We start from the raw sequence: 23143 nt of genomic DNA on the forward strand, positions 1-23143 counted from the left end.
GTCTATTAGCTTATTATTAATTTAAGGGTGGCCACTGGTGGCTTGATAACATATTTTGTGACTTGATTAGAACACAATTTCTACACTGTATGCAAGAGACTTGGGGATTTACATTCTCTGTTAGTTCGGGGGAGGGCAGGCAGGGGCTCTTCTCTTGGAGGAACTTTGCATGAACGTATCTTTGTACCACTGAGTGCTACACAAGAGTACACATTCACAACATTGTATTTCACGCAATTTTATTTATAAAATTGTAATTATCTAACAAATTGCATATAAAATGATTTACTTCAAGTAAATACAGAATACTGCACAACTATTAAAACTATTGTATTGTCCATCATAAGTGTATTAAAACATTCCTAAAAAATGCCTCTATTAAAAAACAAAAATCCAAGAACAAAAGTAGCATGATCAAGACCACTTTCAATAGCTTAAAATGAATTACCAGGAAGTTGCATTAACTTCCTAGACTCCAGTTACATCCATTGAGATCAGCATGTGATACAATACCACAGTCTAATGCTAAAGATGACAAGTAATACATTATGCACCTGATCTATGCTCTTCTCCTAGACTGAAGGTAACCAGTCCAAAATCAGAAAACTAAAGCTCAAGTCAAACTCTACTGTGCATGCAGTTCTGTTATAGCAATACTTTCAATCAGTAAGTGTAGTTGGCTTTTACAATCAATTTTACAACTGATAAAAAAGGAACACAAGAGAATACATTCGTGTAAAAAGGAATGATACACAGAGGGTAAATATCGACGCCTTGCCATACACCCCAGGATGATCCAGAGAGAGATTCAGTTGAAACTAATCTGGAATATAGGTATCAGAGAGGGGTCTGAGTCACAAAACCCAAATCCCAATCTCCCCAGAGACTGAGAGAGCTCAAGGTAGTATCATGTCCATCTCTCTCACATACACAGTGTGAACATGAACACACATACGGATGAAGATTTTTATTAACACATTTATATTGCCGAAACACAAAAGACAGCTAGCAGTGCTGCCTGGTGCACGCTAGTAGTCACAACACTTCTTTTTATACTGTGTGTTAGGGGAGACCAATTCCCCACACACACACACACACACACACACCCCCTTTTCTTCAAGTGGCAAAATCTGGTAACTAATGGATCCAACAGGGTAGTTTTCTTTTGTTTGCTTTAAACAGTTTCATGACCAATTACAGATATCTGAAAAAGCTTCAGAGAAAACAAAAATGGGAGGGAGGAACTGGAACATTCAACAGCGCTTAACATCTGTCAAGATCCAATCTCCTTCCTAGGTCTTTGCAGCACTGCCATTTCAACGCACCCAAAATGCACACACAGCAAGAAGGGAAACGGAATAAAAAATTCACACATGAGTGTCTATTATAACCAACATTGTCAATCAGAATCAATTTTACCAAGGGCATCTCTAAAGTAGTAAAAACACAGATTAACGTCCATACAGTTCTTATAGCACCATGTTTAGTCCTGCCGCAAGTGACGGCCACCTCCCATGACCGGTCGGGGGTGCTGACTCCAGCCCTCCATTTTGCAGCTTAATGCTGTTCTACCACCAAACAGCAAAAGGGAAAGGCAAGGGCGGTCCCCCCGGCCGTGCCGTGCCCCCCGTGCTGGCCCATGCCAGACACAGCGCTCCCGGCCCCCCGGCCAGGCCTCACTGAGCGGGCACCCCACGGCCATCGGCAAACTCGCACGGTGGGCACCTTCCATGTCTGTCACAAACACTTCTGGGGTGAAAAGCAGTCATGTGCAAGAATCATTTCATCTGCATGCTACTATTTACATTTCAAACACTATTTACACACCAGAGCCACAATTAGCATCTCTCTGCAAGGGGAGAGAAGATGGCTTTCAGGACAGGGTACGCTTGAGCAAGCATCTCCACAGCTTCAAACTCTAAGGGGCACAATCAAAATTAAGGATTTTGAAGTAAAGAGATCCTACTGCTACTGAAACAGACACACACAGAGACAAATAAAACATTTGTCCATTAGGCTATTAATTAAAAAGAGAGAGCGATCAAACAACAGAAAGGCCTGTGAATATGGAGGACATTTAGAAGCAGAGGAGCAAGGACCCTAATGCCCTTTGGCAGGGCTCAGTGGGGAATGCAGAAATGGCTTTAAGCCAGGGCGACTGCTGAAGCTACCAGATCTCGTTAGCAACACCACCATCCCATACAAATCACCCAGCAAACAGAGCTGCTTCACACTCCACACGGGCTATAAGCTTGACAACAAATTTCTGAACAACTGCTACACACTAAAGATACTCAGACTGACCTCTGAACTCACGTCTACCCCACCACCGCACCAGGCAGGCTAGAAATTGCCAAGAAGTCATACTGCCTACCGTATCTTATTGCTTTAGAAAATGAGCCCGTGTAGCCAGCAGTTGTGCTCCAGTTGCAGCTCCCCTGAAGTTTTCACAGAGTTTTCTGAAAGAAAGCTTGCTTGCATTTGGCAGGCTCTGAAAATAACAGATTGACTTCCACAAGCTTTTCAAGCTGGCCACCTAAGCTGCTGAGTAGCTGCTGATGGGGCATTTCTAGGACATCTTACCCAATCTGCAGACAAAAAATGCAGGGTTTCAATGTCCAATATAGATAGCTAATCCTGAATTTTCAGTATGCATCTATCAAACACCTGCAAAAATCAGGAAAATACGAGCACCTCTCGGAAGCGGTGAAGAGGGAAGGATCAACATCTGCAGCAATAACGACAAACTCTAGAAAAATAAGTTATCTAGTGGTTTTTATAAGAACAGTCAGTCATTCTGGGACTCAGCAGAAGCATTGCACATTTGTGTGTATACGTGCAAGTAGTGAGAACAAGATTTGCTCACCTCAGAGCGTCTACCTTCCTATCAGTCTGACACTGCCAGCAGCACGTCCAGCAGACTGAACTCAGAGAACAGCGTGACAAGACAGAAGGCCAATACAATACGACGGCAGAAATTCAAGCAGAAGAATGAAGTTGTCTTCAGAAGCCCACAGCAGCAACAGCAGTATTCAAGATCAGTGGCAACAAGGAATGTTTCTGTAATGCAGTCGTCTTTCTTTTCCTCCAAACCAAAATGCTGGTTCACAACCAAGGCTCATGGGTGGAGGGGTTACTTCCTAAACCACACTTCCCCGATTTCTCCATGCATCGTTTTGTCTCAGTATGGCAACACTAGTGCTGATGATCCGTCTGTCCTGCTGCTATCAGGCAAAATGGTGCATCCCTTTGGGGAGGAAACAAACACTAGTAACTCCTCAAGTTGAGAAGCGGCTAAGAAAAACATAACACTGTGGTGAGGTGGAACCAACTTTATTAAGGACAGTGAATTATAATTGCTTTCAAAGTCTTTAAAAAAAAAAAAACTACTCTGAGTCATGGCTGGCCTTTAGCAGCAGATACCAAAGGATATGGAGGCTGCCTGATTCACAGCCAGTCAGTGCGAGTTAACTAGAGGAGGATGAGGTAACGCTCAAAGACAGGAGGACAACAGGACTGTCTGCGGCATCTGTGGAGCGCCAGTGTGCCTACCACCAGCCTTCAGAGGGGAAAAAAACCACAGCCAACTAAAGCACAGAAAGGCAAAATGTGCAAGGGTACATACACTTACATGTTTAAGAGTCACGGGACCAGAAAGGACCTCAACAGGTCATCAGGCCAGCCTTTTATCTGTCCCCCAGAACAGGGAAGCTTTGAAAGCAATGCATTCATCTCCTCTACTCCACATACTTCATTTCAGGAAACTCATCTCAGAAAGATGCTAAGCTCTTACAAAGAGGTGCTACACACCCTTTGCCACTGTCTGACCAAAGCAGGAGCCGAGAGCTCACAGCTTTCAGGACTGGTTCTGCAGATACTGAGAAGGGTCACACAACAAGCTAAAGTTATACAAAGTGCAATAAAACTACCCAAGCCATGGTGAGGTTTGTACGTTCACTATTATCAGTGAAGAACAAAAAAAAAAAATAATCAAAAACTCTAAGCTGGGTGGAGTCTGATGTAACTCTTCTTCCACTATTTGTGCTTTATTCCAGATTCTACTCTCTTTTGTCCAATTCCAAAGAGTCTGTCTTGGCTGATGCCAATATGCGCTTCTATTTTAAAACTTTTATTCCACTGCTTCAGGAATGCTTTTTGCTGCATTTAGTGCAACCAGGGAGACATCTCCATAGCAAGGATTTGTTCACTGGAAGTAAGCATTTACTCTGGCAAAAGCTGTTCTCTCCAACTTCCAAGGGAATGGGATATGATCTTTCCATAATCACATGCACTTACCAATGAATAAGTTTGGATTAGACGGTATTAAAACATACACACAGATTTAAAGCACTGGAGTGTCACAGATTCTTACTCCACAGCTCATGCAAGTAATAACAATTCAAGAACAAAGGAAAAAAAAAGACCAAAGCCTCAGCTAGGAACAGACCAAGGAATTATCTTAAAAGAAGTTTTGCACAAGTATATCAAAGCACTAAAATTAGTGAGATCCCTAAATACATTAGGTTACACAAAATTCCAGAGAAACAAAAGATTTAGCCATATCAGATACATATGTTTTGATTTTTAAGTTAATATATAATTCATTCTTTGAATAGTATTATTCACTTGGACCCAACATCCACACTGCTTTCATACATTTATACAGTTATATCCCATCCTTGCCTTAGGACTGATGTCCTAAGGTATGGCAGCAACCAAAGGCTCTACAACCCTTGTTTGTCCAATATAAAACTCCTTTCCCTTCATACAAGGGTGGAGAAAGGAAGAAAGATGTTGATAAAATTAGGCAATTCTCCCTGTGAGTCTGCTGATTCCAACATCAAAGTACTACAGGGAGATGGCTGGAAGCTTCCATAAAAAAAAATTTCCCTTGTTTTAAAAACAATTTCTTTTACTGTACAATAGATGCATAGAAAGTTGCTTCCTGCTTGATGAGTTTTGGCCTGCAGCTATGTTTAGCTGTGGAAACAAGAGTGTTCCTTTACAGAGTGGTGAGGAGAGAGACCATCTCAGGAATATTTGGCAGCTATCGAAGAGCTCATGACACGAACAGCATATCCACAGACTACAACGATGCAACTCTGTTCCACTGAATACACCAATTTAAAAAAGTGTCCACTCATTACTCAAGATCAAGAATACAGTAGAGATTCACGGCTCAACAGCTTTCAAACTGGTGGTTTAAAACAAAAAAATTGTTTGTGAGCAGCAGATTTTAAATAGCCCACTCTTCTCTCCCCCACCCCAAAGAAACACGAGTTCACTGCAGTATCAGGAACTTGGGACTTGAGACTACTTGGGAGAGAAGGCTTCCCTGTCACCCATGTCCATACAGCTTGGTGTCGGAGCGACACACTGCAGGTTTCAGAGGATTTCGGTTGTCCAGTGTCTTGTTGTGGTTACTTCAGCAGTTTTACCAGCTGGCTCTGACAGCCTCAATGTCACTAACCAAATTCTGGGCTAAGCATATCCCAAATATCTGGAAGACACAACAGTTTATTCCTTTGGAGTATCAGACAACTCTTTTCATACAGACAAACTCCTTCAGTTATACAGAACTTTGATATGAAAACAAGCAACAGAAAGTTAGAAATCACATGAAGTGTTGTAAGAAAGAAGAATATCCAAAAACTTCTGTAACACCAGTATTTTTATAGTGCCACTGAGTTCCAGGAAATTGAACAGTTCTAGACTCGCTTCACAAAATCAACTGTAAAGGCTTTTCACTGCTCGTTTAAGCATCATCAGAAGCAGTAGGTCTGTACTGGCTTAAAAATCTCTACCTAATGTTCATTTAACACAGAGTGTTAGTTTTGACCTGCAGACAGTTGAAAAGATGCATCCCTACAGATAAAAATTAAACACTCAAAGAAAGCCTCATGCATTTAGCTCCCCTCACTAAAACCTACAGACATTGTATTTTTAAGTGCACAGACACTATTTCCAGTTCTCTCATACAGTTTCCCCCTCATATATTCTATTCATCTGTCGTTCTGTGTAACTCATTACAGAGAATGTGATGGTTACCTGCAGTAATGCTATCCCAATGAATATACCAGCAACTATGGTAAGATTGTCCTGCAACCATTTCTCAAACTGAGGGACACAGCCTTTAGTGTATATAACGATCTGCTGATCAACTTCCTGCCAAGGAGAAGAGGGAAGAAAACAGAGATAATTACATTCAACTATCCCAGAAGTAGAATAACTTGCTCTTGCAAGAGGGATTAAGATCCTTAAAACACCACGTTGAAAAAAGAAAAAAATGCTTACTGGTTTTTGCCTTGCATCGTAGCCACACTGAGTATTAATAACATCTTCCTAGGAGAGAGACACACAGAAGAGGCAATCAGTGAAGTCTCTTCCAAACACCCTCTCCCAGCTCCCCAGAGTTGGTCCTGTATGTAATAAGACAATCACCCTAACTTTGGTTACCGTATTGCTTTTTACAAAACCCCTTCCTCTTCCATTCAGTGCCATTAATTATTTACAACAAACAAGAGCACACATTAAAAACATATTTTCAGCTCTTAGAGCAGCAAGCTGGGAAAACTGACCCTCCACCTGGCTGAACTCTGTGTTCCAGATGCAGGCATTCAGAAGTCAAAGTAAATGGATTAGGGAACACCTATTTTAAGTGAACGAACCTTCTGCTGAAAAGGTTTAGTCTATAATGAAAAAGATGCTAAGACTACTGTTAACATTTTCAGGGTTCAGTCTGTGCAGCTTGGAGAGGTGAGAGGGGACAGTTCTGTTGCAGAAGCTGCAAGTTCTTACCAAGGATGTCTGCAGAAATATACATAGTACCCAGTTTCTGTCCAAGAACTAGGAGGAAAAAGACGAGATGGGGTGATGTGTTCTTACTGCTTATTCTTTCTTACAGGAGCCTGACACCAATGAGAAAGGAGGGGTTTTTTTTTTTCTTACTGCCTCAGATTTAGTACCCCCAAAGCACAGGTAATAAAATTGGCTATGGCAGACTCTTCCTAGCGAAGAAGTGCTACCCATCGGAAGCTGCGTTTACTTTTTATACAGTTATTTCAGGGCAGTAAAATGAAGCAACTGCTTTTGGTGTCAGCCACAATGGCAGCAAAATATTGTTACTGGCTCATATAACAACAGTAAGCAGAAGGAACGACTCAAGGAAGTGAGAAAAATCAGCCAATTTCAGCTAGGTGTACTGAACACCACAATTTAATCAAATTGTGGGAAGTGAGACAGGCAGCCAGCAGAGAAATAGATTTTAAATAGCAGCCATACAGAAAAAGATTTTTCCTCTGACCAGCAGTTAAAGATCCTCTAAGTGTTTCCTCACTTTGCAGTAAGTACATCACCAGGTTGCATCCTGTCAGTTGCTCAAGCTGGATTCCCTTAATGGACCTTTAAGATTTGAGCAATTTGTACCTTTTAATGATATGAATGCTTCTGTCCCAGGATCTAAAATATAACAGCACCATGCACTTCAAGGCTCTAAAAGTAGATAAGATTCCAATAGAGGGATTTTAAGCTTTCGTCTTTGTGCTGAATGCTTACTTGCTTTATATCTGTCTTTTTTGTCTTCAGCCTTGAAATTTGTTAACCGAAAGAAAGCGTGAAGAATGAAATGGAAATAAACCAACTTCTCTAGGTTCTTCTTGTACAGGAATTTGGAACATTTCAACCTACTAAACTACAGCAAAGCGAACTATAGTAGTCCAAATTCATTTTAAGAAGAGACTTATTTTGGCCTACCTTAAACTTACCACTTCCCGATTCAAGCTAAACTAAAAGCAAGTCCTGTTCAATAAAGCATCCACATAACTTTTTGCATCAGTCCAACACTGCACCCTAATTCCAAAAGGAACAAATTTGCTTTCCCAGAGAATAAACCTGTGTTTATCACTGCGATTGAGCCAGTCACAGCTTGGTTACATTTATATCCATTATATGCATGACACTAATATTTTTTAGTCTTTATTTTAAAGGCAATTAAGTGTGTTGCTTCCCTGCAATGAATGAGAATGAGACTTATCTTTAAATTTCTGGTTGCTGCATCATCCCCTAAGAAACTGCATAAGCATATACATACAAAGAGAGCAATAACTTTAGCATGCATTATGCATTTATAGAATTACCTTGTACTGCTGTCACTGGACTGGTTTTATAACTACTGTATTTTTAAAACTGGGTTGTGATGACCTCTCTGTGTGAGTGGGTGGGCAGATAGGCAAACAGCAGGGGGAATCCTAAGCATAATGTAACACTGGAGTCTAACCTACTTGCCATTTTGTTTTAATATTTCATTAAAACATTTTCAGTGATGTTTGTGAGAAAGATCCAAACTGCTGTGAAGACATGTTCACTGCAGAGGAACCAGAACACAGCTTGTGCAAGTGGCAGTACCTTATCAGGAGAGTGGGAGTGCAGCAGTAGCGACTGGATGCCAGGATTAGCAAGGCAGGAAGCACCTGAGGTGCCTGTTGGCAACTTGCCTAACTTTAGTCAGTGCTACAGACTCCTACATTCAAGGAACTGTAAGTCACTCCAGGTGGAGAAAAAGCCACAGCTGAACTACTAGATAATACAAGCACTCATAGGCTGCTTTTTTTAAGCTATATGAAAGTCACATATATGCACTTCGCTGCATAACAGTTTCCCTGCACACACGCATCCCTTTTCCAAGCCTTTCACTGTCAGTGAAATGCTTCCCTACACTTTACCCTTCTTTCTTGATCATGTCCGTACTAGTAACGCATGGCTCCAACATTTGCTGCTTGATGATCCAGAACTATAACTATTTGAAAATACAAGAAAATTTACCAAGTAGCTGTCCCCTCAAACAATTTCTGGCCTTTCAAGTCTGATCTCAGGTGACTGTAGGATAAGCAGTAATTTTAAAAGGGCAGGGGGGGAGTGTATAAATGTCCATACCCAACTAAGACTCTGATGCAAACATATGTCAGTTCTTCAGGGCACAGACTGTCATTCATTACCATACCTAGCGCAAACTGGGGCAAGCTGGCTGCAGCCTCTGGACACTCCATCAAATGATGAGTAATATCTGCTTTGGAGTGCCTGATCTTAAAAGTTGCTGTTCTTTAAGGCAGCGAATGAAATATCTGAATAATATTCAACTGAAAGGTCATATTCTTCAACTCATTACAGGCTTCTGGTTTTCTAGTTGCTAAAATTAATATGTATGTTCAGCCAAGCCCATGGTACTCGCATTCTAATGAAAAGCGGCAAACAGCATACAACGAAGACTTAAGTTAGCTCAGGTTTTTTCCTGACTGCCGAAAAGTTGGTTGTTAAGCTGAGCTGAAGTACAAAAAAAGGTTGGTGAGAAGGTAGTGATCATGCATAACTTCGGGGGGGGGGGGGGGGGGGTGGTGTGTGTGGTGGAATCTTATAGAGTGATTAAAAATTGGAACAGCAGACCCATCCTACCCTCTTGACTGTCACTTACGGCAGGGTCTTTAGTGCAGCAAGAGAATGGCACACCACAGCGCTCTCGACTTGCGTTGGAATCTGTGCAATTGAAGTAAATATTCAGGTTCCAGTCATCAGCTCCAAAAGCCCCACAGCACTGCCACTAGAACAAAGAAAGGAGAGCTGCTTGATTTTCAGAACAAACAAGTCTCAGAATTAGTAACACGCATCATCGCTGCCAGTTTCTCTCTAGCTTTCAAAACAAAATCTGAGATTCCCTCTGGTTTCATTGAAGCTGGCATGGTTTTGTTTTTTTAAAAAAGACCATTCCAAACCTGCAAGTTGTTCTAAAATTATCATGTGATTAAAGTTATGTTCACACCCTGCAACACTGCTCTCTGGAGAGAAACCCATGGAGCTGATAAGCCTACACACCACCAGAGCTGCACAGGCCTACAGGCTCAGGCCCCAGGGATAGTAGAGCTAAGAGTATCATATTCTGTCCAGTTTAATGTGGTCAGTGTTCTCAACAAAACTAATCAGCTCCAAGGGCTACACTGGTATAGTGACTCCTTTTGCCAGCTTGGGGGAATCCTTGCCTGGCTGTACATCAGACAGCATGAACACATTGTTTCCTGAGCATCACACATTGCACAAATAACATCTTTACTGAAGGCACGCAGAATCCTTCAAAAAATAAATGTGCCAAATGGCAGGCTTACTCTCTAGAAAAACATGCTGAACACACAAAGAATTGGTAAACCTTGCTGAACGTACAAAGAATGGACTGGAGATCAGTGGAGCACTGATGGTTTACAGTATTTAAGCAGTTAGCCCAATGAACCCATCTATGTCAACTTTAAAAAAAAACAAAACACACCCAAACAAGCCACATTTTTAAAAGCATTGGAATGGCAATTCTCTCTTCCTAGATGTAGCACAGTTCCCTCCAAAACACCTGAACATGTTGTCTTCAAGTATTATCTCTACTAGATGAAAAGTAGCTTGCTCTCCAGACTCATGCTGCCCCTGATTTATCTGCTAAAATTGCTAATCCAGTTAGGAGAGTAAATTTTATGTAGCGCCTGCAAAATTGGACTGTAGCCTTTTGGTTGCATACAAGTGGACCACTGATTTCAGACTGTGATCACCTCTGACCTTCTCCCATCTGGACAAGATTCAAACCAGTGCAACGATCCACATCCTGTTACTTACCCACTTGCCATTTTTACCCCCCAAGGCATATAGACACAAATCAAACACTGAATGAAATTATTTTACTTGCAGAATGCAGAAAAATTAGTAGAACATGATTTCAACCAACACTTAATCACATTAGTTACACCGTACCAAATTCAAAGAGGAGTTCATCAACACAGGCAAGAACTGAGTACTGGAACAAGAAGGTACTGGCGAAATAACTTTGGGCAAAAGTCAGTGCAAGACTCCTTTACACACAGTGACAAATTACAGAGCTTAACCCGCACAAGCGTGTGCATCTCTGGCTTTACCCTTCCCTCCGAAGTGCAGATGTAGCATCATTTAGAGATTTCCTATGAGAACTTTACAAGTTACCCACTTCGTTAGTCTAATTGCATTATCTGCTTAAAAACAAGTAACTTCGTAGTTTCACACAGACCAGCTAAACATCTCTGCCACCCTGCAGTGTGGTGTAGCACCTCTAATGTTGCTAAAACTACACCTTCATCTCAGAACCCAAGTAAGCTTCGAAAAAAGATTATTTTTCTTAAACAGGTGTGATACTCCTACAACAAAATATTTTGAAAACCCCTCCCCTCAAGAACCCTTAAATATCTTCATACACATATGGAATATGCTCAAAAAAACTGAACACAGGACACTGATAGTTAACTTGTAGATTTGACACACTATCTTTAAGTCTTCAAGAATAAGTCATCCCAACTCTCCACCTTGTTTTGCTCAGTCATACATCAAGAAATAGAACACTTTTCACAGGTGCTGTGTGTTTGTAGATGTTCTGTAAAGAGAAATATACATATATATTCAAAAGTATTATATGCTAGAATATTTCTGTTTTGCTTGAAGAAACCAAACAGATGGGAAATAAAAAAACAGAGCAGTTCTTTAAAGTAAACTTTACAAAAAAAAAAATAAACACAGTCCAACTTACATATTCCTGTGTGAAGTCTATGAGGTTTTGCAAATCAATATCATCTCGGTATGCTCTGATGTTGTTGTTTATAAAGAAATACAGCTGGTCCTTTATCCAGTCTTTGAAAACAAACGCTAGAACACCAGCAGTGAGCTCCAAGAAGAAAATAATTCCAAGAAACACAGAAAACTATAAAGAAAAAGAAAAAGGTTAAAGTTATGTTGCTTTATAACCAAAACCTTATTTTCAAGGCTCACAATTGTGTTCAGTGTTAGGGCTTTATCCTTTTCAGCGCAAGTTCAAGCTATTCTAGCACACATGAAATTTTAAATTAAAACTGTACCATTTTTAATTAGGGTTCTAGTACAGGAATCTTCAGTCTATTCTAATAAATAATAAAAATGCCAACAAATTCAAACTTTGGACACTTCATTGGGATTTTCAAAGAGGTCCAAGAGAATTCGCCGTAAATTTCAACAGAGATGGCTACTCACCACCTGTAGGGCCCTCTGAAAACTTGTCTTAAATTTCTACGTAGGCACTTACCTTTTCAAAGGCATAAACAACCAACAGTGCCAGTGAAATGCTTTCTAAGCAACTTCTCTTTAGACACCTTCATTGGTAAAGCTTTGCCTAAGCAGACAAAGCAAAACTTGGTAACAGCAGAAATTAATTAATGACTAAGTTGGAGCAGAATGTCTATGGAATGACTCACATCCACATTAAAACCAAATGAAGCTGCTGTGATTAATGCAAATGCAATGGATGCCAAAGGCATTACTAATGATGTGCCACTTTCTCTAACCATCTCCACTGAGTCTACGCTGTTTTAAAAGACAAAGGGGTCCTCGTATACTGGAAGTCCATCCCTTTTGCAACTGTGCTTATGAGTTTCATTTTAGTATGCTCTCTGTGTTTGTTAATTTTTAATTTCTCCTGCAGCTGCTGTATAGGAAGCTATTTCTGGTACAGCAGATGGGTTCATTTTAGGCGAGCTAAGAGAAGCGAGAAAGGGGAGAAAAAAAGTGCTACAGTAGCTCCCCCCCCCCTTTTTTTTAAGCAACACAAGAGTAAACTAGAACTATCCCAAGCTGCTTTATAAATGTTTCAACAACTGTAACTCTCAACTCCCCTTATACAAGGTGTCTACAGTAGCCAAATATGTCATTTCAAGGCAGTTGTTTCACTGGAAACCTTTTCACATATATATTATCAGTTAATGGTTATGAAGACACAACTACTACCGAGGCTGTGCTCACCTCTGGAAGCTGAGGTGGTGGAGGAAAGAATCTTAAATTGATCTAAAATGGAACACAATACTCTCAAGCCCCAGCACAACAGTAAACAATGAAGCCTTTTCAAATTAACTAAACAGTACAGAATTGAGGATTTCAGCAAGCCACTTCTCGTAACAGTCCTATTCTCTTCTGTACCACGAGGGGCACTTGCAGAGCAGAAATCACACGGGTCACATTCAGTGGTGTATCTATATTCCTCACATTTCATAGGCAGCTTCTTATGGACTCAAAGTTCAACATGCAGATTCTTAGCAGAAGTTTCTCTCTTTTCATGACAGGAAAGCAAGTTGTTAGGCTATATCCATATGAAAGTAAGTAGTTCCATGTTATGATTCTTACCATCAGTTAGTTTCAAACCTTAAAAAAACCTAACAGTAAGTACCAGAGACTGAAGAGCTGTAAACAGTTAAGTAAAAGCAATTCACAGAACAGTACTCGCACATCAGATAACACCTTCCACTTCCCAAAAGACATCTTAAAAATCTTTACACAGTTAAGCAGAAACAGACAACATGACTTATGCTATATAACTGATGAACACCACAGTTGCAAAGGCTACTTACAAACTTGAGTAGAAAGGTATTCTCTCGCAAAGCTCCAATGCATCCTGCAAATCCCAAAATGAACATAACTCCTCCTACCACTAGGAAGAGCCAAACTGGATCAAAGCCTCCCAGGTCAGTGATGGAAGAGATATTGGACAGCACTCCCTGGGAAAGAAACAATGCCATGGGATAACAAGTATGTTCAGTTTTCAGTTGTACAACTTCTGCTTGCATTTTTCTTTTTAAAAAGGTAGAAGACTACAGCAGTGTTCTGCAGTACAGCAAGAAAATACAGTTAAAATCTTTGCACTCAAATAAGATAAAAAGGGCTATTACGTACAATATTTCTGAATCGACACATGGAATGAATAACAAAACGTGCTTCTAGAGTCCTCTGTGAGAAACCCACAGGGCATTTTGCTGCTTCTGTAGCTATGAGAATTAGTCTGCCACAAAGTCAGAACAGATATTTGAACAAAACAACTCCATCTTACTGCCCATGCTGAGAAGCATTTTAGGTATCATATACATTGTTTATGTAAGCAGAGTTACACATGTTACGACCGAAAAAGCAGTCAATAGCAAGAACACCACTTTGACTTCAGCATTTATGCTCAGTATTTGCAGCAATTTGCAGAAATTAAAAGTGAGCTCCTAGGTTGCAGCACCTTGCAACAACGAATGTTACACCAAAATTTGACAAACTAGATACCTAGCCAATTCAACTTCAGGCATCTACAGTGCCAAAACCTCATATAAATAACATATGGCTACTGATTAATCAGCAGGGAAAATTTTAAAATAACATTAAGTCTCTTAGTAGGACATAAGGCAGTTTAAGGACTTGTCTTGGGAGATGGTTTGCACTAACTTAGATTAGACCTATCGCAAGGTAAACCACACATGCTATGTTTTAGACAGGACAGCAGAGGCTGCTTGTAATGCCACTGTCCCCCTAGAAGCAGAGCTTCGGTTGCGACGCCAGCAGGAACGCCTGAGGAACTATTTTAATTTTTTGAACACGTTTTAACCAGAGTTTGGCTGATGTTGAACAGATGGGTCATATAAAGAAGTAAATACAAAGTCTTCCTTCCAGTGAGTTTGCACAGGAACAGTTACAGTTTCCTAAACCCTTTCGGCAGCAAAAAAGCTGAAGTATCACTGTTTCTTCATTCAGCTCCCCAGTGCTGTAGGTCAATGCAAAGCACACTGCTGCAGCAGACATTTCTCCACGTGTTTCTCAATGAAGCCTGAATCCAGGCTGAGTTCTTTGGACTACTGCTTTCCATACTAACTCCTGAATGAAGCTGTGGCTTGAAAAGCAACAATACACACCTTTACTTCTACAGCTCCTTATCTGCAGAATTAAGCTCTTCACCCTTTTCCTCTTTCTTATTGATATCCCCTTTGCTTCTTTGAAATAGTCCCAAAATGGCAATAATTTTGAAGGAAGTTATTATGACCTCATTTCCAAAAGTTGTTAGTAACACTGTTAACTGTTGACAGCCATGGCTTTAGACATGTGATTTTATTTTTTTAATATATATATATATACTCAGTTTAGACCATCCAGAATACATAAATAGTCATATAATCAATACCTCTTGTATTCCACATAGTCTGCAACTACTTTCATAATTTCCCAAGCACAACAGACACTGAGCAAGCAGTAACCGAAGACAGTACTTAAAAGTTTTTAATTCTGCAGACAACAGTCTAGATAAAACAGACACGTGAATTTCTCCAATACACACAGCATGGAGCCTTGGAAAAGGCCAGCATGCTAAAAGCAGAGGAAAAGCTGACTACACCCCAATCCTAAAGTACAAACAATAAAACAACAGCATGAACAGCATTCTCAAGCCAGATTCTCCTCCCCGTTATTACAGAAGGCTACTATCTGACAGAGAAGGATAAAAAAAACTTTAAAAAAATCACATTCATCACTTTCCTCCTACATTACATATAGTACTAGTCTTATTGTCATTCACTAAAAAGACAAAAATAGACGTAAGGCATGATTTAACACAACATTGCTCAAAGCCAGTATTGCTATCGAAGCAGACTAGTTAGCACATTCCTTTTTCGAACTAACTACTGATGAGATCACAGAATCACAGAATCACAGAATAGTAGGGGTTGGAAGGGACCTCTGTGGGTCATCTAGTCCAACCCCCCTGCCGAAGCAGGGTCACCTACAGCAGGCTGCACAGGATCTTGTCCAGGCGGGTCTTGAATATCTCCAGAGAAGGAGACTCCACAACCTCCCTGGGCAGCCTGTTCCAGTGCTCCGTCACCCTCAGAGGGAAGAAGTTCCTCCTCATGTTCAGACGGAACTTCCTGTGCCTCAGTTTGTGCCCATTGCCCCTTGTCCTGTCACTGGGCACCACTGAAAAGAGCTTGGCCCCATCCTCCTGACACCCACCCTTCAGATATTTGTAGGCATTTATAAGGTCCCCTCGCAGCCTTCTCTTCTTCAGGCTGAACAAGCCCAGTTCCCTCAACCTCTCCTCGTAGTGGAGATGCTCCAGTCCCCTCACCATCCTTGTAGCCCTCCGCTGGACTCTCTCCAGTAGCTCTTCATCCTTCTTGAACTGGGGAGCCCAGAACTGGACACAGTACTCTAGATGAGGCCTCACCAGGGCAGTGTAGAGGGGAAGGAGAACCTCCCTTGTCCTGCTGGCCACACTCTTCTTGATGCACCCCAGGATCCCATTGGCTTTCTTGGCAGCCAGGGCACACTGCTGGCTCATGGTTAACCTGTCGTCCACCAGGACACCCAGGTCCCTCTCTGCAGAGCTGCTCTCCAGCAGGTCCACCCCAAGCCTGTACTGGTGCATGAGGTTGTTCCTCCCCAGGTGCAGGACCCTGCACTTGCCCTTGTTGAACCTCATCAGGTTGCTCTCTGCCCAACTTTCCAGCCTATCCAGGTCACGCTGAATGGCAGCACAGCCTTCCGGTGTATCTACCACACCTCCCAGTTTGGTGTCATCAGCAAACTTGCTGAGGGTACATTCTAACTCTTCATCCAGGTCGTTGATGAAGAAGTTAAACAAGACTGGGCCCAGTACTGACCCCTGAGGGACACCACTTGTCACCAGCCTCCAACTAGACTCAGCGCCGCTGATGACAACCCTCTGAGTTCTGCCATTCAGCCAGTTCTCTATCCACTTCACCGACCACTCATCCAGCCCACACTTCCTCAGCTTCCCCAGGAGGATATCATGGGAGACTGTGTCGAAAGCCTTGCTGAAGTCAAGGTAGATAACATCCACAGCTCTCCCTTCGTCTACCCAGCCAGTCATGTCATTGTAGAAAGCTATCAGATTGGTCAGGCATGATTTCCCCTTGGTGAATCCATGCTGACTACTCCTGATAACCTTCTTTTCTTCCACTTGCTTGTTGATGATGGCCTCCAGGATAAGCTGCTCCATCACCTTTCCCGGGATGGAGGTGAGGCTGACCGGCCTGTAGTTCCCTGGGTCCTCCTTCTTGCCCTTTTTGAAGATTGGAGTGACATTGGCCTTTCTCCAGTCCTCGGGCACCTCTCCTGTCCTCCAGGACCTCTCAAAGATGATGGAGAGTGGCTCAGCAATGACATCCGCCAGCTCCCTCAGCACTCGTGGGTGCATTCCATCGGGGCCCATGGATTTGTGGACATCCAGATCGCTTAAGCGATCCCTCACACAGTCCTCCTCGACCAAGGGAAAGTCGTTCTCTTTGTAGGCTTCATCTCTTCCCTCCGGGGCCTGGGATTCCTGAGGGCCAGCCTTAGCACTGAAGACTGAAGCAAAGAAGGCATTCAGTAGTTCTGCCTTCTCCGCATCCTCCGTCACCAGGACACCCTCCTCATTCAGCAGCCGCCCCACGTTGTCCCTAGCCTTCCTTTTGCTGCTGATGTAGTTGAAGAACCCCTTCTTGTTGTTTTTGACATCCCTTGCCAGCTTCAATTCCAGGTGAGCCTTGGCCTTCCTCGTCGCATCCCTGCATGCTCTCACCACGTTTCTGTACTCTTCCCAAGTGGCCTGTCCCTCTTTCCACATTCTATGCACCTTTCTCTTCTGCCTGATCTCCGCTAGAAGCTCCTTGTTTAACCATGCAGGTCTCCTGCCTCCTTTGCTAAATTTCTTTCTCAGGGGGATGCATTGCTTCTGTGCATGGAAGAAGTGTTGTTTAAAAAGCGACCAGCACTCATGGACCCCCCTGCCTTCGAGAGCCCTGGCCCACGGGATTCCTCCCAGTAGCTCCTTGAAGAGGGCAAAGTCAGCCCTCCTGAGGTCCAGGGTTTTGATCCTGCTTATCGCCCTGCTTCCTCCACGCAGGATCCTGAACTCGACCATTTCATGGTCACTGCAGCCGAGTCTACCTCCAACCTCCACGTCCTCCACCAGTCCCTCCTTGTTTGTTAACACGAGGTCCAGCAGCGCGCCTTTCCTTGTTGGTTCCTCCACCACTTGCATCAGAAAGTTATCATCAATGCTCTGTAGGAACCTCCTGCATTGCGCCTGCCTAGCTGTATGGTCTTCCCAGCTGATGTCAGGGTGGTTGAAGTCCCCCATGAGAACCAGAGCCTGTGACTGTGAGGCTGCTTGCAGCTGCCTGTAGAAGGCCTCATCAACCTCCTCCTCCTGGTCAGGTGGCCTATAGTATACACCCACCGTAATGTCACCCATGTGAGCCTGTCCCTTAATTCTAACCCACAAGCTTTCAACTCCTTCTTCACTTGCCCCCAGGCCAAGCTCAATGCATTCCAGTACATTCAGATGGTACAAGCCAAGCTGAAATGAACACCTACCCATCTCAACACTTCAATCAACTTGAGCAAAAGTTTTCCACTACTTTTGCTTCATGAAATTTGTGACAGAAATCAAAGACATAACTTTCTGTCTAAGACTACAAGCAAAATAAACAGTATAATCCAGTAACACACAAACCTTTGAAAAAGTTATGGCCTTGGCCATGCAGAAGTCAGGAAACATGAGCTCTGCCCCAAGCGACTGCTAAAATGGCAAGTTTCCTGATGACACCAAACTGGCAGGTGTGGTAGATACACCAGAAGGCTGTGCTGCCATTCAGCATGACCTGGACAGGCTGGAAAGTTGGGCAGAGAGGAACCTGATGAAGTTCAACAAGGGCAAGTGCAGGGTCCTGCACCTGGGGAGGAACAACCCCATGCATCAGTACAGGCTTGGGGCGGACCTGCTGGAGAGCAGCTCTGCAGAGAGGGACCTGGGTGTCCTACTGGACGACAGGTTGACCATGAGCCAGCAGTGTGCCCTGGCTGCCAAGAAGCCCAATGGCATTCTGGGATGCATTAGGAGGAGTGTGGCCAGCAGGTCGAGGGAGGTTCTCCTTCCCCTCTACACTGCCCTAGTGAGGCCCCATCTGGAGTACTCTGTCCAGTTCTGGGCTCCCGACTTGAAGAAAGATGAGGAGCTACTGGAGAGAGTCCAGCAGAGGGCTACAAGGATGGTGAGGGGACCAGAGCATCTCTCCTACGAGGAGAGGCTGAGGGAGCTGGGCTTGTTCAGCCTGAAGAAGAGAAGGCTGCGAGGGGACCTAATAAATGCTTACAAATATCTGAAGGGTGGGTGTCAGGAGGATGGGGCCAAGCTCTTTTCAGTGGTGTCCAGCGACAGGACAAGGGACAATGGGCACAAACTGAAGCATAGGAAGTTCCGTCTGAACATGAGGAAGAACTTCCCTCTGAGGGTGACGGAGCACTGGAACAGGCTGCCCAGGGAGGTGGTAGAGTCTCCTTCTCTGGAGATATTCAAGACCCGCCTAGACAAGGTCCTCTACAACCTACTGTGGGTGACCCTGCTTGGGCAGGAGGGTTGGACTAGATGACCCACAGAGGTCCCTTCCAACCCCTGTGATTCTGTGATTCTTCACAAAGTTTTTAAGTCCTTTCTATGCTTCCCCTCTGTGCCTGTATAGTTACCATAAAATGTGAAGAAATTTTGCCTTAAAGCAAACACTACTACTCATTTCTTTTAACATGACCTGATTTTGGAATTAATGGACTGTAGTGTAGTAGAGCCAGAAAACAGTCACTGGAGAAAGACTGTTGCCTTTGTATTATAATTATTTTACTTAAAAAAAAAAAATATCCAAGAAGAATGAACAGTCATTTAAGTCCCTCCTCATAAGACACTTTGTCTTCCCTTAAAAAAAAAACCTTCAAACCTAAAAAAGCCACCATACCAAACTAACAAAAAAACCCCTCAAACAACCCCCCCAAAAAAACCCACAGCAAATTAATATGTTTAATCAAGTTCCTTCCACAGGAAAAGAAGAAATCCAAGTTAAATTCAGCTCACATTTCTGGACAGAGTGAAGCTAGGGATAATATAAAAAGGTGTTAGTGAGAAGAAATATACTACTTTGCATTTTGTCACACTTCCATTAAAAGTTGATGACAATAAAATTTACTCAGTCAGTTGTATATTGCCTTTCTGATCATGTCCTTTCCCACTTAACTTGATTTTCTAGCACTGCCAGGCTCTTAGCACCCCGGCATGCCACAGGTTGGCCAGCCACCCACCAAAAGTCACTAATTGCTGGTCTCCTCAGGCTCCAGATCCTCAGGGTAGCTATGATCTGACATTTACTGAAACAGAACAGCACAAGCTTTATCTGCCATTGCTCGCCGTCTTTGGAAAGCACCTCTGAGTGCATCTTTTGCTAGACCACATATATCAATCATAAGCCTAGCTTGCATAAACCCCAAATAACACACCCTGACAGCACAAAGCACGTACCCCATAATTCTCGTTTGTGTTCCCTCCATATGAATCCCAAGTCCTGAGTATTCCGGACAGACATCTCGGGATATACAATCTTCAGAGAGGCTTTGGCAATAAAACAGTAGCTAGCAGCAGGAATGACAAACACAGACAATGCTCTGTGGTTACAGCTAGAGATGCACAGAGGCAGTCTGACAGAAGATGGCTGCTTACTGCTGAAATACGGTTTTCAAGTCTTGTTTTTTTCTGGACACTTACAAATAGGGTCTTTGAAGAGACAGTGGTGCAATACTTCAAAGAAAAGCATATTTTGCTTCAAGAAGCAAGGGAATGACCGGGGAATATTATCTCACTTTATGCTGTTAAGAAGAACTAAACATACAGTCCTACAGGCACATACTTTTCCTACCCACCACAAGTTCCTATAATGTCTGCTACCACAGTAGTCAGTATTTTTTGGCTGCAATAGCTGCTTCTGGGGAAAGTTTGTCAGAGAGGTACAAATTCCTGGTAGCAACCAGTTCTGTCTTCATCCTATCTTTAGCCAAAAGCAGAAGAGAATATTTCCAGAGGTGCTTAGGCAGAGGATCAGGAATCTCATATTCTAACATTGCATCCTCCAGTGACATGCTCTGAATCCTCAGGGTGACCAGTCAGTCACAGAATATATGGTGACTGTCTGTTGACTGATCTCTTGCATCAATGTAAAACCTAAACAAACCACCTGTAAATCCTTTAAAGTGAGGCTTTCCACAAATCCAAAGTATTTTTCTCAGCGATACTACTGCAGTAGTCCACTCTAACCTTTACTGTTAAATAGTTGCAAGTACTACTGATGCTGTAGCATCTGAAAGAAGGAAATATTTTTTTTCCTAAATCCACATTCCCATCTTGGAAGTATGGTTATTTTTCTAGGGTACACACACATCACTTTCTTGGTAGTTTAGGCATGTGTGTAATCTTTATTTGGCAGTAAACACTTTGTGCTAAACTACACACTCTAATACTTTTCTTCTCACGATGGCGTCAATCCAGAGCTCTGCTATAGTCCCACAAGGAGAGCCAGTAGGACATGTTCCCTGGCTCATTTCCAGCTCATCTGTTTGCTCCGTTTCCCCACCCTCAATTGCCTGTTGTACGTTACAGCGCCTGGGTTATTATTTAACATTTTAATCCACCACAAGTCAAACATTGGAGTAGTGAAGCAACAAAAGCATCATCCATAATTGAAGTAAAATCAATAATAGTGAAGTTATGAAAAAGTTTCTTTATGTGTGAAATGGTACTTCACTTCAATCACTACAACACAACGATGTAGGCATGGAACAGAAAAGACTGATCTCATATTCCAACCCCACCCTAAATTCAGGAGAGCAAGTAAAGTGAAACAGTAGGACCCGCTCTTTTCTCCAACAAAAGGATGGGGGGAAGAGACATTGGTGGTGCCTTCTGCCACACCAAGAAACACGAGACAGAACTAAGTCAGGTCTGCCAGAAGCTCCTGCAGAACTGCAGTCTTAAAGTATATGCACAGGCAGAAAAAAGCGTCTACAAGAGATGCCTGAATCCAGCGACAGATCCTCTGCTGCCATGCTGGTTTTTTCCCACCGTCAGAGCCCTCCCCCCTGAATCTCATGCATAGCCCAAGCAAGAACAAGGCAAAGGAAAAATGCTGGTCTTGAAGACAGTAACTCAAGAAGGGTCCTCCTAATATTATAGCTGCACTATTGCTTGCCTTTATCCCTCCCATCAACAAAGAAAAAGGAAGCAACAGTCACTCAGAAAATCAATAAGGGTGTACACCCCTCACCCCTTCTCCATCTTGTGCTCTTTAAGATCATCAGGGCAATTTGCACCACTTTCCAGGGACAGATCTCAGACTGCAGCTCCTACCTTTCATGTACATCCACATTAGCATTTCAGGTTAGATTCAGGAGTCCATTTAAAGGGATTGCACACAAGCTATGCTTCGGTTCACACCAGGGAACAGTCCCAAAGCACACAGACTAGGTTACTTACAAATGAAGATGTGCCCCTGGAACATAACTCCTGCTCCAGCCACCAGCAGGCATTCAGTCCATGAGATCACGCTTGAACTAGGCCGAAGAAAAATCAAACCTTTCAAATCCTGTAGAGTGTGCAGATTGTGTCTTTTAACACCATTCCTCTCCTACTGGTCCACACTACTTGCACTCAGCAGATTTGGCCTTTGCATGCTGAACCCAGAAAGTTACTTGAATTTCTCCAGAATGTATGGATGCCAACACAACTTCTTGGTTGGAGCAGTGCCCCAGTGTTGGCACACTTACACGATCTGACTGCGTTCCTGGTTCCCAATGAGGCCAAAAAAAGGGAGTCACAAGTGCATTCACAAACAAGGGAGATTTCCAGGCCACCTGTGGCTGTGGCTAGTGTAGAGAATCCACTGCCACATTCACGTCTCAAAAATGTTCCTGGAAGTTTGCTACACCATTGCTTCTCTCTGGAACAGCTGATTTCACAGGCACAGTACCATCTCCAAGTGAAAACACTGTAGCCAGCAGCAATTTTGAAAAGCTGACCCAGTAATGAAAATTCAAGGTATCTTGAGTCAGACAACTTAGGACAATCATCATCCTAGGGAACAAAGAGTTGATACACTGTGATAGTATATGGAATTTGGCCCACAGGAGTGCATGTAAAGGAACAGGACTCAACACATCAGTCCCCATGACAAATAACATCTCAGAGGGCTATTAAAAAGTAAAACGAAGCAACCAACACCAGTAGAATAGGACAAATGGGCTCTTTTTTTTCCATGTCTTCCAAGATGGGAAAACCTTCTCTGCTGCAGAATCCCATTACGGGGTGGGGCGGCGAACACACACAAAAAAAAGCAGATGGTCAGAAAAAGGTTCAGCAATACAAGATTTTCTGAAGCATTTCTTCTCTGCAAACAGAGGATTAGCCTTTCCACAAGCTCATCTGCAGGACTTAGAATCACTGACA

General features: G+C 42.8%; 1 protein-coding gene across 1 annotated transcript in view; it reads right to left on the reverse strand.

The window, feature by feature from the left end:
* Window positions 1–279: 279 nt before the first annotated feature.
* Window positions 280–23143, reverse strand: part of LOC142360364 (tetraspanin-5-like) — a 36158-nt gene continuing 13294 nt past the window's right edge. The window contains exons 3-8 of the mRNA XM_075412536.1: window positions 13425–13571; window positions 11582–11752; window positions 9467–9592; window positions 6295–6342; window positions 6049–6165; window positions 280–5500 (exon numbers count right to left, since the gene is read on the reverse strand). Coding sequence (XP_075268651.1) covers window positions 5435–5500; window positions 6049–6165; window positions 6295–6342; window positions 9467–9592; window positions 11582–11752; window positions 13425–13571 — 675 coding nt within the window. The 3' untranslated portion in view covers window positions 280–5434. The remainder of the gene's footprint in view (window positions 5501–6048; window positions 6166–6294; window positions 6343–9466; window positions 9593–11581; window positions 11753–13424; window positions 13572–23143) is intronic.

This window comes from Opisthocomus hoazin, unplaced genomic scaffold (genome assembly GCF_030867145.1).
Source record: "Opisthocomus hoazin isolate bOpiHoa1 unplaced genomic scaffold, bOpiHoa1.hap1 HAP1_SCAFFOLD_299, whole genome shotgun sequence".
Taxonomy (NCBI): domain Eukaryota; kingdom Metazoa; phylum Chordata; class Aves; order Opisthocomiformes; family Opisthocomidae; genus Opisthocomus; species Opisthocomus hoazin.